At 34.5% G+C, this 20978-nt stretch overlaps 3 protein-coding genes across 4 annotated transcripts; 1 reads left to right on the forward strand and 2 right to left on the reverse strand.

The window, feature by feature from the left end:
- Positions 1–528: 528 nt before the first annotated feature.
- Positions 529–3105, forward strand: LOC104890225 (photosystem I reaction center subunit XI, chloroplastic). Its single transcript, XM_010675628.4, has 2 exons — positions 529–811; positions 2503–3105. Exons 1-2 carry the CDS (start codon positions 653–655, stop codon positions 2992–2994), a joined length of 651 nt encoding a protein of 216 aa, XP_010673930.1. The 5' UTR covers positions 529–652; the 3' UTR covers positions 2995–3105.
- A 616-nt stretch (positions 3106–3721) lies between these two features.
- Positions 3722–8017, reverse strand: LOC104890224 (CRIB domain-containing protein RIC4). Of its 2 annotated transcripts, none has more exons than XM_010675627.3 (4): positions 7879–8017; positions 5664–5796; positions 5410–5556; positions 3722–4287 (listed from the first exon to the last, which is right to left on the reverse strand). In XM_010675627.3, exons 1-4 carry the CDS (start codon positions 7888–7890, stop codon positions 4019–4021), a joined length of 561 nt encoding a protein of 186 aa, XP_010673929.1. In that variant the 5' UTR covers positions 7891–8017; the 3' UTR covers positions 3722–4018. The 2 variants fall into 2 exon arrangements, with proteins under 2 accessions (XP_010673929.1, XP_010673928.1); XM_010675626.4 differs by having other exon boundaries at positions 5664–5841; positions 7879–8015.
- A 117-nt stretch (positions 8018–8134) lies between these two features.
- On the reverse strand, positions 8135–19237 carry LOC104890287 (putative pentatricopeptide repeat-containing protein At3g23330). The gene is made up of 10 exons (XM_010675707.4): positions 18808–19237; positions 18657–18725; positions 16236–16355; positions 15977–16075; positions 15748–15820; positions 13990–14075; positions 13339–13422; positions 13100–13159; positions 12696–12881; positions 8135–10480 (listed from the first exon to the last, which is right to left on the reverse strand). Exons 1-10 carry the CDS (start codon positions 18910–18912, stop codon positions 8135–8137), a joined length of 3228 nt encoding a protein of 1075 aa, XP_010674009.1. The 5' UTR covers positions 18913–19237.
- Positions 19238–20978: the final 1741 nt, after the last annotated feature.

A 20978-nucleotide genomic window follows, 5' to 3' on the forward strand; every position in this document is an offset into this window, starting at 1 on the left:
GGACCGGAATCTATATTTTTTTAAGAAAAAATCTTTTTATTTTATTTAAATATATTTATAAATTAGATATATTAAAAATTAATATTTTTAATAACAATAATTCTAAAGTAATACATAGTAGATTTTTAAATTTCTAACTCCACCTTTTTTAACTTTTTTTAACATATAAACTTTTTTTTTACTAAAATAATAAAAATCACAGTCCAACTGGTTCGGACCGGAATTTTCTGGGTTTGAACTGGACCGAAAACCCGAAATCGGGAAATTTTGTAACCGAGGACCGGAATCCGTTTGTGTACACCCCTATACCTAGCAACAAAGAAGGCAAGCAAGAAATAACACCAAAATAAGACATCCAAATGTGTGGTTTGTCAAATAATACAAATAATATCATTTTTAAAAATAAAAAAAATTTGAAGATAAATGAAAGTGGATAAGGTTGGATCCACAAATCACCCAATCAGAAATCAAGGCACTTAACTCACAACCATGAAATCCAACTTTGCAGGATAACCTGTCGTTTCTCTCTCCAAATCTTTAACTAACTCTACTGCCACTCTTTTCAATTTACTCTTAAGTCTTACACCATTTTCCTTGGTACATTTCCCTCTCAATTTCTGCTTCTTTTTTTTATTCTTAAGGGGGCTAAAAAATGGCAGCAACAACAGCACCAATGGCTAGCCAATTAAAGAGTGGGTTCACCACTAGGACTCTTGTGGCTCCTAAGGGTATTTCTGGCCCTGCCTTGAGAGGTTTCCCTTCTTCTAGGAGGAACCCTTCTTTTACCATCAAGGCTATTCAGTCTGAAAAGGTAAATTTCGCTCTTAGATATGGTTGCGCGAAATTTAATTATCAATTAAACTAGTTGACATCGTCTGAAATTAACTGTTCGTTAGTTGTTAGTGTATTTGTAATAAGTTATTTTGGTCATGATCCTTTTTAGTTATGAATATTGAAGTTTCAATAGTAAGGGAGTGCAAATTGAAGTATACGGAGTTTACATAGATATTGAACATATTAAACTCGGAAAATTGGTAGTAGTGCTTGAAAACTATATGAATTAGTAGAGATATAAGTTTTGCTCGGAAAAATAACTGTTATACTTGTGGTAGTTGTGAATTGTCGTTGTAACTGTTAATTCTTATAATAGTTAGCAGTTAGGGAATGTTCTATTCGGTATAAAACAGCTAAATTCAACTGAACTGAATTGAACCAAACTGAAAATTGATATATGAGAGTAAAAGTATTGTTCAGCTGAAAATAAGCCGGGGAGAATAGACTCTTATACATTAAAGGTTACTATATGACCATATGTTAGAGATCTATTAGAATGATATCATACCAAATCTAACATATTGGTATTTGTTGCACTCAAAGAAAATGAATTTGACCATATTCGGTATTTTGACCTTCCACTAAAAATAAGATCTGAAATTCGGTGATCTAGATCATTGATGATGTATGTTTGCTTGTTGATATGTCTGGTAGTTTTGGTATTTAGTAAAACAAAAAGGTCAGAAGTTGTTTTTGGTTAAATTCCTTTTTCTGCAGTGGCTGCCTTCTTGCCTCCCCTCCTATTTCTCTGAAGTTTCTAAACCCAATTCTTATATCATCAATCTGTCACATTGGACTTTTACTAGTTGGTCTTTATTTCTTTAAACAAAGGGATGTTGTTTTTGATTGGCTTGGATAGATTCTATAAATCTTTATCTAGATATAAGTATTTTTGTAAATTTTAATTTTCTCATTTCGTACTAGACGAAAATAAGGGGGAGTTTGGTTCACATAGTGGTATGATTTTGAAATCAGGGATGAAATCAAGGTGGTATAGGTTTCGAACTTGATACCTAATACCATGTGTTTAATTTTATTTGGGAATGAAATTTTTTCTTCTATTTAATACCTCGACTAGAGGTGTTGATATAAGCCAAATCCACCTCCCCCTTGGGTTTTTTTAAAACCCCATACCTTATGGGTTTGAGGTATGGGTTTTAAATCTATCAAATTATTAAACAAACACTAGGTACAAGTTTTGCTCAGTATAAACCCATACCTCATACCAAAATTATATGATCCAAACACTCCCTAAGAAATATGCTAATGCTTAATTATCCCTTTGCTTTTCCTTTGACATATTTTCAAATTTCAACCATCGATTTAGAAAATGTTCCATCCATTATTTTCTAAAAAAGAAGAGGATCTCGTTCTAATATATAAAAAAAAAAAAGCAATCTCGAGCTTTTTTTAGAAACTAAGGAGTAAATTGACTTGTCGAACACATTTTTCGAAATTTTTGATCAAATTGGAAATGGTAAGTCGCTTTTTGATTTTCATTAGTCCATTGGATATTTTGTTAATATTATTTTTTCCAATATTAACTATTTTAAGTGGTAGAAGTATAGAGTAAGTTGCATTACACAATAAAAACTTTGCTTATATCCTTGCAATTCATAACTTTCTATGAACCTAAAAAAAGAGAAAATAATGCTTTGATTTTTGCAGCAAGCATACCAAGTAATCCAACCTCTAAATGGAGACCCATTTATTGGTGGGCTTGAGACCCCAGTGACATCCAGCCCATTGATTGCCTGGTACCTGTCCAACCTTCCAGCCTACAGAACTGCAGTCAACCCACTTCTACGTGGAGTTGAAGTGGGCTTGGCCCATGGTTTCCTTTTGGTAGGCCCATTTGTGAAGACTGGTCCATTAAGAAACACTGAGTATGCTGGAGCAGCTGGTTCCTTGGCTGCTGTAGGACTTGTAGTAATCCTTAGCATTTGCTTAACCATGTATGGCATTGCTTCCTTTAAGGAGGGAGAACCCTCAATCGCCCCGTCTTTGACTTTGACCGGGCGAAAGAAGCAGCCCGACCAGCTCCAAACCGCTGATGGGTGGGCCAAGTTTACCGGAGGATTTTTCTTCGGTGGCGTTTCTGGTGTCACTTGGGCTTACTTCCTCATGTATGTTCTTGACCTTCCTTACTACTTCAAGTGAGTGAAGTGTTTGAGATCATTAGAGGTTATGCTTTTGTTTGTAAGGGGATAAACTTGTATTCTTGTGAAGATGGAAAAAGATCTTGTATATTCAAGGAAATACTTTGCATTCTCTTTGCTCCTTTACTATGTTTGACTTGTATTTTGTTGAAATTTGTGTCTTACCACCAAACTACAGCTTGTGCTAATTGTCCGTCAGAAAAGAAAAAAAAAATGTGCTAATCAAAATTCTAATGAACAATGGCATCCCAAGTATCAAACCATCTACCCAAACAAATCATTATCATTGAAATAAATAAATAAATTAGTCTACAAAAAGTTATAAAAAAGTGCTTATAGTTGAGCAAATTACATAAAAAGCTAATGGTCTGACTAGGTCAGATAGTCTGACAAGAGATCAGTTGTGAATTCTTGTATACACTCGGTTATAAATGTTACACTTATTTCAACACTGCGTATTTAGAATCACCTAGTGCCGATGTACCCAGATGTACAATCTACAATTTGAACAATTCTTATATGGCCAATCAAACACCGCAAAAATGTCTGATCTCAGTTGCACATGAGTACATATAACCGACATGGATGCATGGTGTTGCATCACATATTTACCCCTCTTTTTGCCATCTTAACAAGCTAGATATGTTCATCTCATGAATTAAAGGGGGTATGGAGGAGGAATGAATATGATGATAGTCATAATTGACTAAGAAAGAAACCAAGTAACATTAAAGATAACTTCACCTTTTCTCATTCTAAAACCCACAACTTGTTCTTTACAACACATGAGTACACACTAGATCAAACCAATGATAACCAACCACAATACAAATATGCAATATGATTATAGAGGTGGTGGTGCATTATAAAAATTGTCATGATTTGTACATAATGACACAAAACTAGCACAATACAAACCACATCATACAAGAAACCCCAACTTTGATTGCAAGGCATATACTACTACAAATACTATATACTATATAATGTATAGATGATCAAAAGCAAAGATATAATCTTCAAGACTAAGCTAATGAAGTGGAGGCATTGAGTTTACTGACAAAGGTTGGAGAGTCATTTTCAACAGCAGTTGCTGCAAGCTTATTAAACTGCTTCAAACTATCAGCAGATGAAGTTGGGTGAGCCAGCAACTCAGTACTTATGAGATTATCCCACCCCATCAGTGGGTCATTATTGGCTAAGCTATCCCATCCGATGTGTGTTACGTGCTTCACGTCCGTTGGACTTCCTATTTCCATGTTCATTCCCAACCCTTCCATTTCATCTTCATAAACTGGAAAAGAGAGAAAAGAAGGGGAAGAAAAGATCAACACCAACACACACACACAAAAAAAAGCATATCTTATGTACTACTCATAATCGTAAAGGATTAAAAAAAACAAAAAAGCAAAAGACAGGCATCCTAATGATTCTTTCACAATACAAAGGATAAAGATACATGTGTGTTTTAGAAGTATTGATTATGCAATTCACTATAATCAGACAATCAGCAACTTCAAGTAGTTTAAGTGATTAGCTCATGGAAATTTTTACCTAACTTATTATTTTAGAGGTGTTAATCTGGCAAGGTATTGAAAAAGCTGAAATGCAATTTAAATGATAAGCTAATGCTAACCCTCCCAACTTATATTTTTATATACAGCTAGGTAATAAAAGAATTAAATGTCAATGTGAAAGTAAAATTTGTAGTTAGTTTGCGCTTGTGTTGCCAGATACTTGTAGTGCAATAACCTAACAACCACATAAAAAGGGTCATGCACTGTTTTCCCTGGCCAGAATTAGCCTATAATATGCAGTGAGCCTTCCTGTGGTGAAGAAAAAGATAAACTCATCACGTAAATGGCACACGCATGGTAGGAATCTAACTAAGATTTATGAACTTTTCATCTAGGCGCTTATCGATTTTTTCACATAAATTTTCGATTAGTTTTGCCAAACAGTATGCTACAGTTAAATCAGTTATATGATAGTAGACACATAACATTACTATCATCAGAGTTCCATGAGCAATAAAAAATATTATACACATGCATGCATGAGAGGATGGAATCACCTTAAAAGTTGATGCCCTAAAAGGCTAAAACCCTTATAAGATTTCATTAGAGTATAGATGGGTATATACAAGACTAGCTTCGTTCGTTCAAAATGATAAAAAAATGTTGCTCTCTCGTATCTAGACCGTCCCAGGAAAACACAACCTTCAAGAATGTTGCAAAAGAACAATTCCGAAGAAATGCTTTTCATTTTGGAGTGTATGTTACGATGGAGACATGTATTGTATCGCCTTTTCTTTCTGAGGGTAGATATATTGTATCGCCTTGTATGTCGTTTGATAGTAATAATATCTAAACTTATCAAGGAGAGATCAAAAGCAACTATTGAGAGTATTACTTACTGAATAGTTGTGACAAGCTCTTGAAACCTTTCACTAGCCGGTTAACTCCTGTAGACAAGTTAGGTCTTGGAAGTGCCAAAAACCTTGAAGAATGCTTCATGCTCTCACCAGATAAGCTGTCATCGTCATCATCTTCTTCTCGGATTCCTAGAAACAGTCAGAGTCAAGAACCAATATTAACACCGAAATCTAAGACACTTGGATATTGTACTACATTAACATGAAGCTAAGAGCACAGAAAAGTATTATCATACTTAATGAAGGGGAAAGTAAGTCCGCTTTTGTTCTTCTAGGCCTTTGTTCGGCCACAGCGACACTGGCCTGAGAAACACATCCCATAGAGAAAGGAAGAACAACATATTTCTCCATTCGACCCCTCATCTTACCCTGAACACCCATCGCAATGTCAGCAAAGGAAGAAGACAACACAAACTGAAAGAGATGCAAAGTACTTTAAGAAAATCTAATTTTAAGAAAAGGCTTTGGGTTGTTATAGTAGCTGCTGTTAGCTTTGCTGTCAAGAAGGTATAATTTTACAATAGAAAAAGTCAGTACCCATGTTGGTTTGGTAGGAAAGAAAAAAGAATGAGATAAAAGGTTGAAAGTTGAAAGAATACTGTTAACATAACATTAATGTATATAAAGTAAAACTGAAAATACCAGGGTTTGTGTAAACATATCAATGTCAAATTAGAGCTAAAGGACAGATCTTAACAACAATTATGGATCTAAATCCTAGTATCTAACTTTTGATGTTTAAGTTCTCTGCTATAGTAGGTGGGCTCCTCTTTCTTTGTTCCACTAACCTCTCGTGTGAGAAAAGCCACCAAAAGATTTATTTTAATTAGTATTTGGTTTCTAAACATTACTACTCTCTTTACTTGATATGTACTCCATCTCCAAGAGTGGAACATAAGCGATATTACGTATATAAAGCCACAGCTAAAACTGATGGTGATCGTGATTTTGGGCATTTCTTCATCTCAAAGTACCTAATCATGAGCAAATTAGAATAGCAGGACTCGTCAAGAAATGAATCATCCCTTACTCTAAGAAGAACAATTTAATTTTCGGCTCAGGTCATGTTCAGGTCTTCTAATATGATTTTATTTTTCGGGAAATATCAACCAAATACTGGTCATACGAAACTTCAGGTCGGGTGAGATCAATTTCTGATCGGGTCAAAATCGGGACATCTAGTTTCCGACTTTCCGGTATAGGTCAGGTAATTTGATAGAGGACAATTTTGCTAGACAGTAACAAAAATCTATTACAGAAAAGCAAGCAAGCAAGTTTTGATTAGAGTAAGCCTTAAATGAGTCAGCTTACAGCTGTTCTAAGATAAATTAAATGAAAAGTTAGATACTGAATCAATTTGAAATCATGTCCATTATCCATCTTCTCATGAAAACCAGCTACAGAAAAAACAAAATAAGAAGCAGAGATCTAAGAATGATTAGCATGATTACCCACAAAACTGTAATCATAATAAGAATATAGGCATAATTGATTTGGAGTAAAAGATGGCACCAATGGGATAGTAGCATAGAACACAAAATGATGCATTATCTTTTACACCTAACAACAGTAAGTTCGGATTTGACCTGTAAGGCACTTCCTAATTGAAAGTTGAACCTCATTAAACCATGCCCAGAAAAAGAATTCAGGGGAGAGTGCACGAAAAGAAACATGTGCATAAAAGTGCAGTGAAAGCTTGCTTGATCAGGGAAAACACTTGAATATGCAGTTACAAAGTTCAAAGAAGACACTTCAAAACCTTCCTGAAATCTTATACTCCCTCCGTCCCAAAATATAGTTCCCATTTCCCTTTTCTCACGGTAATTTATGCAAGTAGAATATAAGAGAGATAGTAAAGATCTTTTGTTTATTTCAATAAATATTGTATGGGAAAATATGATTTTAGGAGAGAGAGTGGAGAATAATTGGTGAAAGGGCATTAATTGTAACATTTTGGTTGAATAAACAAAGGAAAAAACAAAATTCAAGAAGCAAATAAATGATGGGACACGGTTTTTCTAGACAAATTACGAAAAAATGTGGAACTAAATATGGAAATGGGAACTATATTTTGGGACACTCAAAATGGAAATGGGAACTATATTTTGGGACGGAGGGAGTAATAGAATTGTAAAATATATACTTCCATGAGATCTTTGGTTAAATATTGTTTGCCAGACACATACTACTGTACTAACTTGTTATCCACCATAGATTATTACATACATATACTGGAACCAAAGAGAAAAAACAATAAATAAAAAAGCCAACTAGAAGATCTTACACAAAAAGGTGCAGACAAACATAGGAAGATGCCCAGATGGATGAAGATTTAATTTATTTAGAAAGTTTTGTTTCAGAATGTTGCTACAAAGGTGATCATAGTTCTTGTCAGAGTAATAAAATACAGAGGAACATAAAACCTGAAAGAATTTATGAGCAACAAAATACCTGTCCAAACATGGCCAAGTATCTGAAAGATAATGAATCAGGGCCTTCAACAATCAGAATGTTTAAGAGCTGTTGAACCTTTGGTCTGAACCTTGAGCACTAAAAACATAATAACATCAACTATCAATCAAGATGCACTACTTTGAGAACTTAATGGTCTTTGACTATTTATAATGACAATAAGCAAACGTTGTCGCTACATATTGATGTCACCAGTACATGCCCGTCTAGGTGCCATCATACTATATTTTCTGGCTCACCAGTAATCTCCACAAGAACAAAGTCCATTCTTGAAATAATGAAATCTACGAATATCTCTGACGATTATTTCCCTACCTAAAAGCTGAGAAGTATACTTGAGGAAATTATGGCAATCTGTACAAACTCGAAGGTTTTTCATGACCCGTATTGGTGTTACACTGGTCGTGCTAATGATACCATACACGACAGCTAGCTTCTCACTATGATAACGGAGAAACATTTCCTGTTGTTCCTCTTCAACATCTTGCGTAACCTGCTCTAAATTAGTGCAATAACCTATCTCCTTCAGTCTACCAATTAGGCTGTCCAAATATGAATATATATCAGCTTCTTGTGGATGAGACCTATCACCCATCACAAAAGTATAAACTTGATTGTTCATTTGTATCCAAGATTGACCTGGGTGCTTTCTAACACCCTTATACTGCATTGAACTCCTAACCCTAGCAGATTCTTCCCATCTGTTACTGGTAGCACACATGTTCGACAGCAAAACATAAGGTTCTGCATCCAATGGTTCTAGTTCAAGTGACTTTTCGGACACCCACTTTCCCATATCATAATTTTTTTCAAGTCGACAAGAAGATAAGAAGGCCCTCCATACTGAGCTAAGATGTGATAGATTGTTCTCATAAATGAAGTTCTTTATCTCATCCAGGAGGCCAGCACGGCCAAACAGATCAACCATGCAAGTAAAGTGTTCGACTCCAGGCATCATGTTGTAAACTTCTTTCATTACTCTGAAATAATTGCGACCTTCAGTAACTAGCCCAGCATGGCTGCATGCAGTTAAAACCGCCACAAAGGTTACCTCATTTGGTTGAATGTCTTCCTCCACCATCAATTGAAAAAGTCTAATTGCTACTCTACCATGCCCATGGAAAGCATATCCATTTATTATTGAAGTCCATAGAATAGTGTTCCTAGTGGTAGTCTGATCGAATATTTTCTGAGCATTCCCTAAACTTCCACATTTTGAATACATATCAACCAATGAAGAGCACAAAACTAGATCGAATTCATGTCCAATCTTATGTAAGAGGCCATGGATCTGCTCTCCAAAATCAAGCAACCCATAATCAGCGCATACAGAGACAATGGTAGTGAGAGTATATTTGTCCACTCCAACTCCTTCAGTGACCATATGACAGAACATTGCTAAGGCTTCTTTAAATTTCCCGTTTTGGGCATATCCTGAAACCATAGAGCTCCAAGAAACAGTGTCCACAGTTAATGTTTTACCATTTATCTTCAAGCTTGGTTTTTCAGGAAAACCTTGATGCATTTGCTTGAACACAACTGATGCCTTCTCAATCACCCCACACTTGGCATACATATCAATCAATGACGATCTTATGTACTCGTTATCATAGAATCCAAGTCTCATCAATCGAGTATGTATTTCTGTCCCAAGCCCTAGCATTGATAAAGAGGAAACCAAAACCAATGCTGTACTAAATGTAAATTCATTGAAGCAAGCTTCTTCTTTTACCATCTCATAAAGGAGTTCCAATGCCATTCCTTCAAACCCATTTCTAATCAAACCTGATATAACTGTATTCCAGGTTGCAACATCTTTGGTGGACAACCTTCTAAACAATTCAAGAGAACTCTCCACATCACCACTTTTCATATTAGCAGCAATCATTATATTACACGAAACAGTATCGACATCATCCATGAACTCAAACAATTTGTTAGCATAATCAAGCTCCTCAGATTTCACATAAAAGTCAATAATAGAATTCCTCAACACAACATCCAAACCAATCCCATTTTTTAGTATCCACCCATGAATTGCTTTACCATCATGAACCAAACCTACAGAAGAACAACACTTAAACACACTCGAAAGCGTAAAACCGTTTGGACAAACTCCCTCAACAAGCATTCTAGCAAAATAATCCAACCCAACTCGAAACAACCCAGTTCGAGCATACCCAGAAACCAGAACAGTCCAAGTACGAACATTTCTCTCAGATATTTCATCAAACACCTTCTGTGCAGAACCCAAATCCTTTAACTTTGCATAAACACTTAACACATAGTTCCCAACATCCAAATCAACAATGGAAGCATTCTTGATTAATCTTCCATGAAGGGTCTTAAGAGTGAGCTCATCATTGAGATTATTAATAAAACCCAACATTTGTGGGGGTTTTTCATGGTGTTTAGAGGAAAAATGAACATTTGATCGTTGAAATTGTTCCCAGAAAATCTGATTTTGAGTTGAATATGGAATGATTGAAGAAGTGAAGATTATAGAAGGATTGAAACAATGGTTGATAGCAATGGAATAATGGAAGAATTTAGAACGTAAAAGAGTAGAGTTCATCGCATTTTAGATAGTAGTTCTAAAATAGCTATACAACTTTGGAATTGTTATACAACATACAAATAACAGTTCTTCATGTTCTCTGTAAATTCTTCCTCTCATAGTCTCATAGAATTCAAATCCACTTAATTGATCAGAGAATATTTCAATTTAAATATGACTCATTTTGAAGTAATTATACCATATTAAGTAATAAAAATATGTGTTTCAAGACTATAACTCCTATAACTTCTCGTTTGATGTATAGATGCACTAATCAACTACACTACAATGCTTGGTATCAGAATGATAGATTTATTAACCTAGCCTCCCCTCTCCTTTTCTCTCTCTAAAACCCTAGCATCTCTTACCCCTTCTTCATCAATTAGGGGGCAGCCATGGATGTTTTCATCCATGGTAAGCTCCTTTTTTTTCCTTTTATTTTCAGTTTTTAGTTCATTTTCTTGTTTTGTTCAATAAATTAGTATCTCCTTATGAGATTTTCTCAAACCCTTTTATGGGGTTTTTAGTTTATGTTTTGGAAATCTCCTTCTCCCCTATGAGAGTTGTGAGTATGGTTCTTTTGTTTTTAGGTATGAGAAATTATTCTCATTTGTTGAAGTTCGAGACTCAACATGAAGAATTAGGGTTTCACAACTTCTGTAAAATTATGGAAGACTATTGGAGTACGTTCATCCCAAAATTTCCGCATCTGCAGATCGTATGCCGAACCAGAGCGAACTCACAGATTGCATTGCTTCAGATGAAGATTTTTATTAAGGCAAAATTAAGTCAAATCTGTGATGTTTACATTTCTAGGGTGATATGTATTTCTATTAGAATTTTATGTTTTTCAAAAATGACTTGTAAGTGCCGTTTGGCGAAATATTAATGAAATCCCTTTTCTTTCAAAAAAAACTACACTACAATACTTCTTTCAAAAAAAAAAAACTACACTACAACACTCATGTTGGTCTTTGTGAAAGAAAAAATTATTTAAAGACAAGATATTATTTCTATTTTTGACCATGTTGGTAAATAATTTGAGACGTATCATCCGGGACAAGAACTAGTTCTCGTTTATACTCTGAGTTTTTTTTCTGTTTTTAAGTTGATTAATTATGGAAAATGAGATCGATAATCAACATAATATTAAATATTATAAGTTTTTTATGTCAAGATGACTATAGCACGAATTGTGGAAGTCTTTGATTTTAATATGAAGGATTTCAAGTTGTCCAAATTTATTAATGGAAATCAAATTAAAACCATGAATTAGAAGTCCCGCTTGAGTGTGTATAAATTAAATTTTCTTCATTACAGATTTGTAGTAAATATTTATATCTTTATTGTTTTAAGGTTGATTTCGATGTTGAAGATAGGGTGTACGCGACAACATTTATTAATAATATTATTTGACTTTTATTTGGAATATTTATTATTAACATCAATAAATTAAAATGTAGAGGAAGAAATAATAAGTAAAGAAAAATTATATAAGCAAAAATTAAAAGAAATCCATGATAAAGGGTTCAAATGGTTAGCGAAAAATTTTAAAATACTCACATGATATCGGAAATTTTCAAAATACTTCGTAAGGGACTTTTAATATGCCTTCATGTTGCTGGATTGTTTAGAATACCCACATAATCAAAGGATAAACATATATTGATTAAGAACAAATCATAATATATACTTCTTCCATATGTTACATTTTAACTTTCACGTTTGTCGATGCAGTACTTTGACAATTAATAACTTAAATTGTACATTAGTAAAAATTATAAGTTAATATTACGAAAATATACATTGAAACGGATCCAACAACAAAGTATATAATAACGGTTGATTTTATATGAGACTAAAATACATGATCAAATGTAGTAGGTAAATAGTCAATTTTCAAAGTATAACATCGATTTTGTTACGGAGGAACTACATTCAATTCCAGCTAACTTTGAATTAATGGATTTGCAGTTCATATAATAGAGAGAAATTGAGAGACATTCTCTTCCTTTACATGATAAAATTTTACACCCCCGAGAAATGAAAAGGCAGCAAGAAAAACTTAGATGAGCATGAAAAATGTGCTACCTATAAAAGAAAAAAATAAAGGCACGGTAGAAAAAAGAAAAATGATGTAAAGGAGATTCTGAAAAGAAAGGGGAAAAAGAAAGAATAGAGAAAAGACGCTACATGTATATGAATTATGTATAGCCAACAAATTTGTTAGTTTCTTTTATAGTGGAGGATAGAAATAGGAAGATATGGAGAATCCCAAAAAGAGGAAGCCACCAACAGCAGCGACTGTGCGTTGCGAGATCTTGGACGCCAACATGCTTCCTCCCACCACGGCCACTGATGTGCAGACCATATGCCCTAGTGTGGCCCCAACGCAAACGCCTAGAGCATTTTTGTGTGTCGCAAGCTGTGGGATCAAGAAAATATCATCTCATCATTGAATTAAAGCTGCAACTAGCCACCACAAAATCAAATATTGTATGAAAGCACCAGAAATGGACCATAAAAGCAAATCCATTATATTGTACAAAAGCTCCAGCTTTACTGCTTTTGTTGTAAATAAGATAAAACTCCATTTAGATAAAATGCCTGTGACTTCATAATTCAAAGGGAAGTTGAACTTACAGCAATAGTAGCAATCTGACTACGATCCCCCCACTCGGCCAGGAAGGTCAGAATAAATGACTGCAGAAAACATAAAGATACCAACTTTAAATCATATCCGTGTTGTGATTAAAAGATAAAAGAACACTTCCAAGAGGTTCAATGACATTGGAAACACCATAAGTATTCTCTACTGAAGAGTGTTTCAGGTCTGGATGTTCCGATTCTAGATTAATTAATATATTCAGTTTCAAGCGTACCTCCAAAAATATTGGAGTACAGAATCTTGAAAAGAAACGGCGCATTGATGTTTTTCCTTGTCCTCCCTCTAGCTTCTCTTCAACCTAATATACATTTTCAAAAAAAATACAACTAAATTAAACAGACAATAACTACTGGAAGTACTTAAATAAAAACACTGACATTCCAAAATTGCAGGCAGAAAGCAAATGGCTACTCAAAGCAAAAGCCAGACAAGCCTCGGTGTTTCATATTTTATAATGGCACGTTGGGGACAAGTTCAGTCTAATAATCTGGCTAATCCAAGAATGACAGGATCATTAGAAAGAAAAAGAAAAGAGGTCATCTATAGAACATTAGTAAAGTACTCTGTTCATATCAGTGCCACACATTAAACAGTCATGCCATGCAGTCTTAACTCTTTTAAGGTTCGACATATAATAATGCAACTAAAAAGCAGTTATACATCACCCAAAAAATTAAGTAAACGAATATTGCACCATTACACAAGCACCCTGTTCATTCCAAGCATCAGAGAGTTATGACAAATTGACATCCCAGTAACCCACTTGGGGATCCCAGAAAAGATAAAATGGCAAACAACAAAAGAGAAGCATCCACATGCACCGAGAAGCTTTGAAGAAAAGATAGAGAAAAGAACAGTGACATACCTCCTCCATTTCCTTCTTCTGGGATGCTTTAGGATCAGATCTCCAAGCAATATAAAGCAGACGCAAACCGAAGAATAGATAAAGAACTGCATTGAGAAACCATATATACATTTAAAATAGTAAGAATGATATACGATTATGGAAGTATTAACACCACAACAATCAAAATTTCCTGAGACGCACTAGATTTCCCCAGAGGATCATCAGACGATAGGCAAAATAATAAATGCAATAAATTGATTAGAAATAGATCACGCAACATGAACTAGCAATTGCAAAGTAAAGGGATGTTTTGCAAATTGAAGAGAGAAGTTTGGAACACAATGGCTAGTTGTTTGCTACCACTTGATTGTATCAATCAATTTGACCAGCACATTGTAATACCTTAGGATGCATCAAAAATTAGCCAAAAAATTTATAGCTCTAGATGAAGAGCAAACTAACCCTTACAAGCAGTGGCGTATCCAGGAATTGAATCACGTGGGTTCGAACTTGTTCAAACATGCATATAGCTGAAACTAGTCTTATATGCACGCAAACGACAAGATTTTAATAGTAATCTTTATATTTAAAGGCGTTTAAACGATTTATATTGGTGGATTGTAATTTGAGTTAGACAATTTATCTCAATTTTAATTTTCAATAAGATAATAATCAAACATGTATATAAAAATATTATTTTAAATTTAGGTATTAAAAATGAACATAATCTCCCTGCATATATTCCTCTTTGTTCAATCAACTAATGTATTAAAAACTCTATTATTTTTAAGGTAAAATAAATATGAAAACTTATATTTAATGTATAAGTACTTGGTGAGAGGGGAATTTTTGTAAAGAAGGGAAGCTAAAAAATGGAGGATTAGAAGAAATAAGAAAAATAAAACAAAAAAATGGAAGAAGTTGTAGTAGTAATATAAAAACAAAGGGAGGAAGAAAATAATAATAAAAAAAAATGAAATATAAAAACAAAGGGAGGAAGAAAAGGAAAAAAAAATCGAAATATAAAAACAAAGGAGGAAGAAAGGGAAAAAACAATAACTGAAATATAAAAACAAAGGGAGGAAAAAAAGGAAAAAAAAAATCGAAATATAAAAACAAAGGAGGAAGAAAAAGAAAAAACAAAAACTGAAATATAAAAGCAAAGGGAAAAAGAAAAGAAAAAAAAAAATTAAATATAAAAACAAAGGAGGAAGAAAAAGAAAAAACAAAAACTGAAATATAAAAACAAAAGGAGGAAGGAAAAAAAAATGAAATTGCACCTACCCTTGCCGGGATTCGATCCCCCGACCTACAAAAATCCAATTCTCAAGCTTCCGCACATTACCACTGCGCTATACAACATAATGTATTTAATTATTGCAGGCGCTTTTCTATATAATCATTTTTCTGCTTTTGCTATAAAACCCAGTTTTTTTGGCGGATCCACGTGGGTTCAGTTGAACCCACTGAACCCACGCTGGATCCGCCCCTGCTTACAAGTCCCTACAAATTACCGCAAAATTCCTGACAAACGAAATTTTAAAGGCACAGAAGATTAATAATTGAGCATTTCTCAATTTGGAAATCAGAAAACAACACATCTATCCTTCAAGTCAATAGAGAAAATAGCAAATTAGCAGAATGCTGACTATTCCCCACACAAACAAGAAGTTATCGGAAGAGGGAAGGGGGGGGGGAGGAAGAAAAAGGAAAAGAAAGAACCTGAATTTAAGTAAAGATGCCCTAAACATTATTGACAACATATATAAGGTGTACCTGTAGCTGCACTATTTGTATGCTTCCTCGATATCAAATTTGGAACTATCCTACCAAGTCCAGTGGAGAGCACCTGTTGATATGTTAGCATCAGATTGAGCCTCACCAACTCTCATAACAAAATCTCTAAAAATTGCAAAAGCATGTGGCTTTAGATATTGTGTATGGAAGAACAAAAAGGTAAGACAAAGGAAAATTTCTGACTAGTTTTAAAAGGGAAAAAACTCACTGTCATCACAACCAAGGCACTCAGAGCCCCAGACAAAACAATGGACTTCGGATGACGCATTGCCATTAGAGCTGCTATGATAAATGTCTCATCTCCAATCTATCACAAATTCACCAGCTAGTAAGACCAACATTGAAAATAATCTAGCAGGAAATTGGACGTGAACACTGTATGAAAAGATAGAGAGAAGAAAAAGTAAAATAGTAACAGGAACACAAAACTGTCAAAATATAATTACAATAATGGCCAGAAAACAAACCTCGCTCACAAGTATCATACATAAACTCGCGAAAAAGGCATCGAAAACACCCAAACCAGAGTCCAAATTTATGCCCAAATGTATGGAATGAGCATCTTTTCCCAGATGCTCCAGCACAATCTGCAACAATAGCCTATATTTGTGACCTTGAAATACATCCATAGCTTAATCTCATTTTAGAAGAATCAAAACATGTCTATACACAAACACTCCCCCACCAATGCAGACAAAATATTATACTCTAGAGTCTCACCAACCCTTGAACATTGTTCACGTCAAGATTTCACAATTATCATGGAGAGCCATTGATGAGTGGGATTTTACCAAGAGTGACTAATAGTGCATTGGAATATTAAAATTAGAAAAGGGAAGAAAAGCAAAAGTTAAATAGGAAAAACAGAAACAGAAGAAAAATTATGTAAGATGGGAGTATGGAGGGATTAAAACATATTAGGCAAATGATTAATAGAGCATTTTATGCAAGTCTAGTATAACATTATAACAGATAAAAAAAGATTGCACAATGGGAAGTTTCGAATTGCTGAGGTCCTCAAAATAAAGAATTGAGAGCACAAAAGACATCCCCCATTGCCACAGCTCACAAGTACTATATATTAAGCAATAGCGTATACAAGCCTCGCCAATATCATTTACATCAGAAATTGTCATAAAATATATGCATTAATAGCAAAGATAAAATTGTCAGTACATGTTGCTACATGAAGTGACGACACCCTTCCAAATTTTTCACCATCCATGGAAGGAGCCAAACACAGACTTAAGTTGTTGCCTCATGGGCCAATTGCCACCAGAAAAACTGCACGAACTTTGATGCTGCATGAGCTCAAAACTTTACAAAGATATAGTGGCCATCACCATAGGAGTCTTTCGGAATAACTTCACAGCAAAAACTAGATTCTTGCAGCCTCAATTTGCTTGTAAAATGTCCTTCACGTACTGGCTTCCCATGCTTGTTTTCCAAAACGACTCTAATGGTAATATCCACCATATATTGTTTTTATGCTTCAAACTCAGCAACATGAAAGTAATTACAAATTTCTTGCAATGACAAAGGATCCAAAGCCTAAGAAAGCAGTACACTGCACATTTGTCCCATCCGCGGATAATAAAAATTAAAAGGACATACACCACTTCATGAAGCAACATGCAGCAATTATTATGAGGTTATATCTTCAGTACCAAATGATTTTGTCTTTAAATACAAAGGCGCAAACGCTGGTAAGACATATGTCCCTCCAGTAAATTGTAAATACCTTTATACTAAACTAATTCAAATTGCAGCTTTGAGGCGGGATACTGCCAGTCTGCCACAGGGAAAACATAGGGAAGAACTAGTTTTCAGCAAACCGTCATACAATTGCTGCCCTATTGAGTTTATATTCCTAAAGTATCTTACTCTTCAAAAGAATTAAAGGTAGACCCCACCAAGGCCACCACAAATTGCTACTTGCTACTATGATTGAAATTACAAAGCAATGAAAGCATTGTAATTATCAGGCAATGCCAACATGTAGATGCCAAAAAAAGATAAAAAGTTGGCAAAAAGCTACATACTCTTCCCTAACGTAGATGATCAAAGAATAGAACAGAAAGATGCTTCTCTCTTTTTTTTACTTGCTACATTTTCCATAACCGGGTCATTTTCAAGCATTATAAATAAAAACAATGTCTCAACCTCACCAATCCTATCAAACACAAAATTAAACAGAATAATCCCGAAAGGTCCTCCTATATATAATTTCATATCTCTCTAAACATCAGTTTCTCTAACAATAGTGTAGTTATAGCTTTCTTCCTTACCACCCCAACTCTTTTCTTTCTCTTTTTTCTTTTCTAGTTATGGTTTTCAACCTCTTCCTATCTGTTTCAACATTTTCCTTCAGTAGGGATCTGAATTTTAAGGATGGACACTAATCAACCACATGAAGATGAATTATATTGAATTTTCACTGGGAAAACTACCAACAATTACCGGTGAATTTTAAGAACTACCACCTATCAAAACTGGTTTACAAGGCCAACTAACACTAAAGAAGCCGGCTAAACTAACCGGCAACACAGGTCATCTAGTAGTATAATCTATCTTTCAATATTTTCTCAAAGCTACATGCAAAGGAAATTAAACAATATTCATGACAATCCCAAAATTCTGTCCATTTGATCTCTTCCAAATCAATACCAATAAATCCTGTCATGCAAAATTGAGATGATTATACTCTGAACACATAATTTCCCAATAAAGCAATCACAAACAACAACAAATCCTGAAAATAAACAAGGAAAAATATCCAAAAATCAAGACCAAAAATAACTACTAATTACCAATTTTTCCATACTAATTCACAATTCATACTTCAAATTACTCAAAATTAGACAAACAAAAAAACGCATCTCACTCACCTTACTACGTCGTCCCAGATCCTTAATTGATCCACCAACCCTCTCATTCTGATCATCAGCACCAGATTCCTGCACAATTGGGTAAAAATTGACATAATTTCAAATGTAGAAAATTAGATGGGATAATTTAACAGATGAAGAATCATATTACCTGAGCTGAGATAGTAGAAACAAGCAACAAACTGATCAAAAATATAGAGAGAAGAATGAAGTAAAAAGTCGACGAACTATTTCTAGGGTTTAAACGCAGACCCATTTTCCCCCAAATCTAGAAAAAGAATAAGGGGGAAAGTAGAAATGAGGGAAATCAGATCTACGAGAATCTGCGTTGAAATTGTGAAATTGAAAAATGAACTTCTGGAATCATAAGAGAAAAGGGGGAAGGGATTTAGGGTTCGCTTATAGTAAGTGAAAAGGGGGAAAACGAGTGAAGAAAGACAAGATCTTAAGTCAAAGAAAGTGAGTTATTATTATTGTATAGGATTCAAAATCAATGAGGATTCTCTCCTTCCTCGCACTCTCTTTCTTGGTTGATTATTTAATGGTTCCAAATTCCAATGGCAGGTAACCAGACATTGCAACTTGCGAGTTATTCGAGATTGATTTAGTCGAAAGTTAATTCGAGTGAGGTTGATTTAATATATTGGTGTTTTGATGGATATAATTTGATTATTTGAAATTGTGTGAGAAATTTGAAAACATAATTATCGAGTATTGTCTAAAGGAAGATGACAAAATGTTTAATTCAATATATTGTCTGCCTTAGAGATGTTGATGTGATTTGAAATTGTTGAGCTAAATTAGTGTTAGTTTTTATAAACCACCACCATATTTACTTGTTACCCCATAAGTAATATAAGCTTTACTTGTACGTAAAAGTAAGTATTTTAAATATTTTTTACGATTGACTTGATATTATTATTCGATCGGTTTACTCTAAATCACTTGATTTGCGTATAAAAAAGGGCATTTTGATTTATGATGTTAATTTATTTGTTTTATGGTTACGTGTTTGATGACCAAGTTAATAAATGGATCTAGTGAATAATTTGTCAAAGAGCTTGAATTAGATTGATAGTTGTTAATCATAACAAATGGGGATGATTAGGGTTAACTGGTTAGGAGAAAACTCGTTTAACTACAAACTTAACATGAAGTGAACACGACCTAATATGTTTACCACTGTTAATAATGGTAATAACCGGTGGTTGACATATGTCAAAGACTCGTTTGCTAGTGGAGAAAGATAGATGAGGAGGAAATATGAAAAATATGAGGAAGCTTGAACGAATGAAAGATAAAAAAATTAATTATGTGGGGGCTAGTAGTTAGTGGTACATAGTAGTGTATGATGGGGGAAGCTTAACCAATAAAAGTAAGGGTTTGTACCAATTATTATTTGGTCACTAGACAAGACTCTTACCTTATATCATATAGATATTGAGGGTTCGAATCTTACTAAGCATGGTGTTCGTCTGTTTGAGAAATTGATCAGTTTATATCCTCAATACAATAATGCCAATATACCATGCCGAGAAGGTGTAAAGGTTTAGGGTTGAAAGGTTCATTTTCCTTATTATTAAAAAGTAACAATAATAAAAGTAAGGGTATGTATTTAAAACTTGATGGTCCCACATTAGCAACTATAACCACTAATAAGATGTTTTCAAGTACATATTTTAAGCATTATACTTTATAGTACCATTACAAATATCATGTGAAGGTTTCATAAACCAAAAATATCTTCAATGGTAGATGTGGGCACGGGTCGGGCCGACACATAAGTTGGGCTCAATTTAGGTCTGGTTTGGGCCGTTATCTGTTACGTGGGCCGCAAACATGTTACGAGCAAGAAATTTTATTTCAAAGCTGACACAAGCCCGCCTATAGAGCATGTAGGCCAACTCGCGATCCGAATACCCCCTTCTCTTTATTTTTTAGTCTAAAGCTGCTAAGAATATATATAAAAAACAACATAAAACACGAAACAGGCCCACAAGAGACACGAGCCCGCGGACAAAATCCATAAATTTCTGGCCCGACCCACCATCCACAAACTCGGGTCCAGTCTAGCCCGCCGCCATTGTTCCAAGCTTGTGAGCCGAGCCCATGAACAGGCCCGACCCGGCCCACGTACACCAATGTACATAATCGATGCCGACCTATTAAGCTCTTTTTTAACAAATTTGCGTAATTAAATTGACCAACACCCACATTGATCCAATCCGAAAAATCAAAAAATCCAATTCAATTCTCTTTAATTTCAGGCTTTCAGCTATCCAAAAGTTTTAACAATACTTAAAGGAAAAAAATATCATAGAC

This window comes from Beta vulgaris, chromosome 4, assembly GCF_026745355.1.
Source record: "Beta vulgaris subsp. vulgaris cultivar EL10 chromosome 4, EL10.2, whole genome shotgun sequence".
Taxonomy (NCBI): Eukaryota; Viridiplantae; Streptophyta; class Magnoliopsida; order Caryophyllales; family Amaranthaceae; genus Beta; species Beta vulgaris.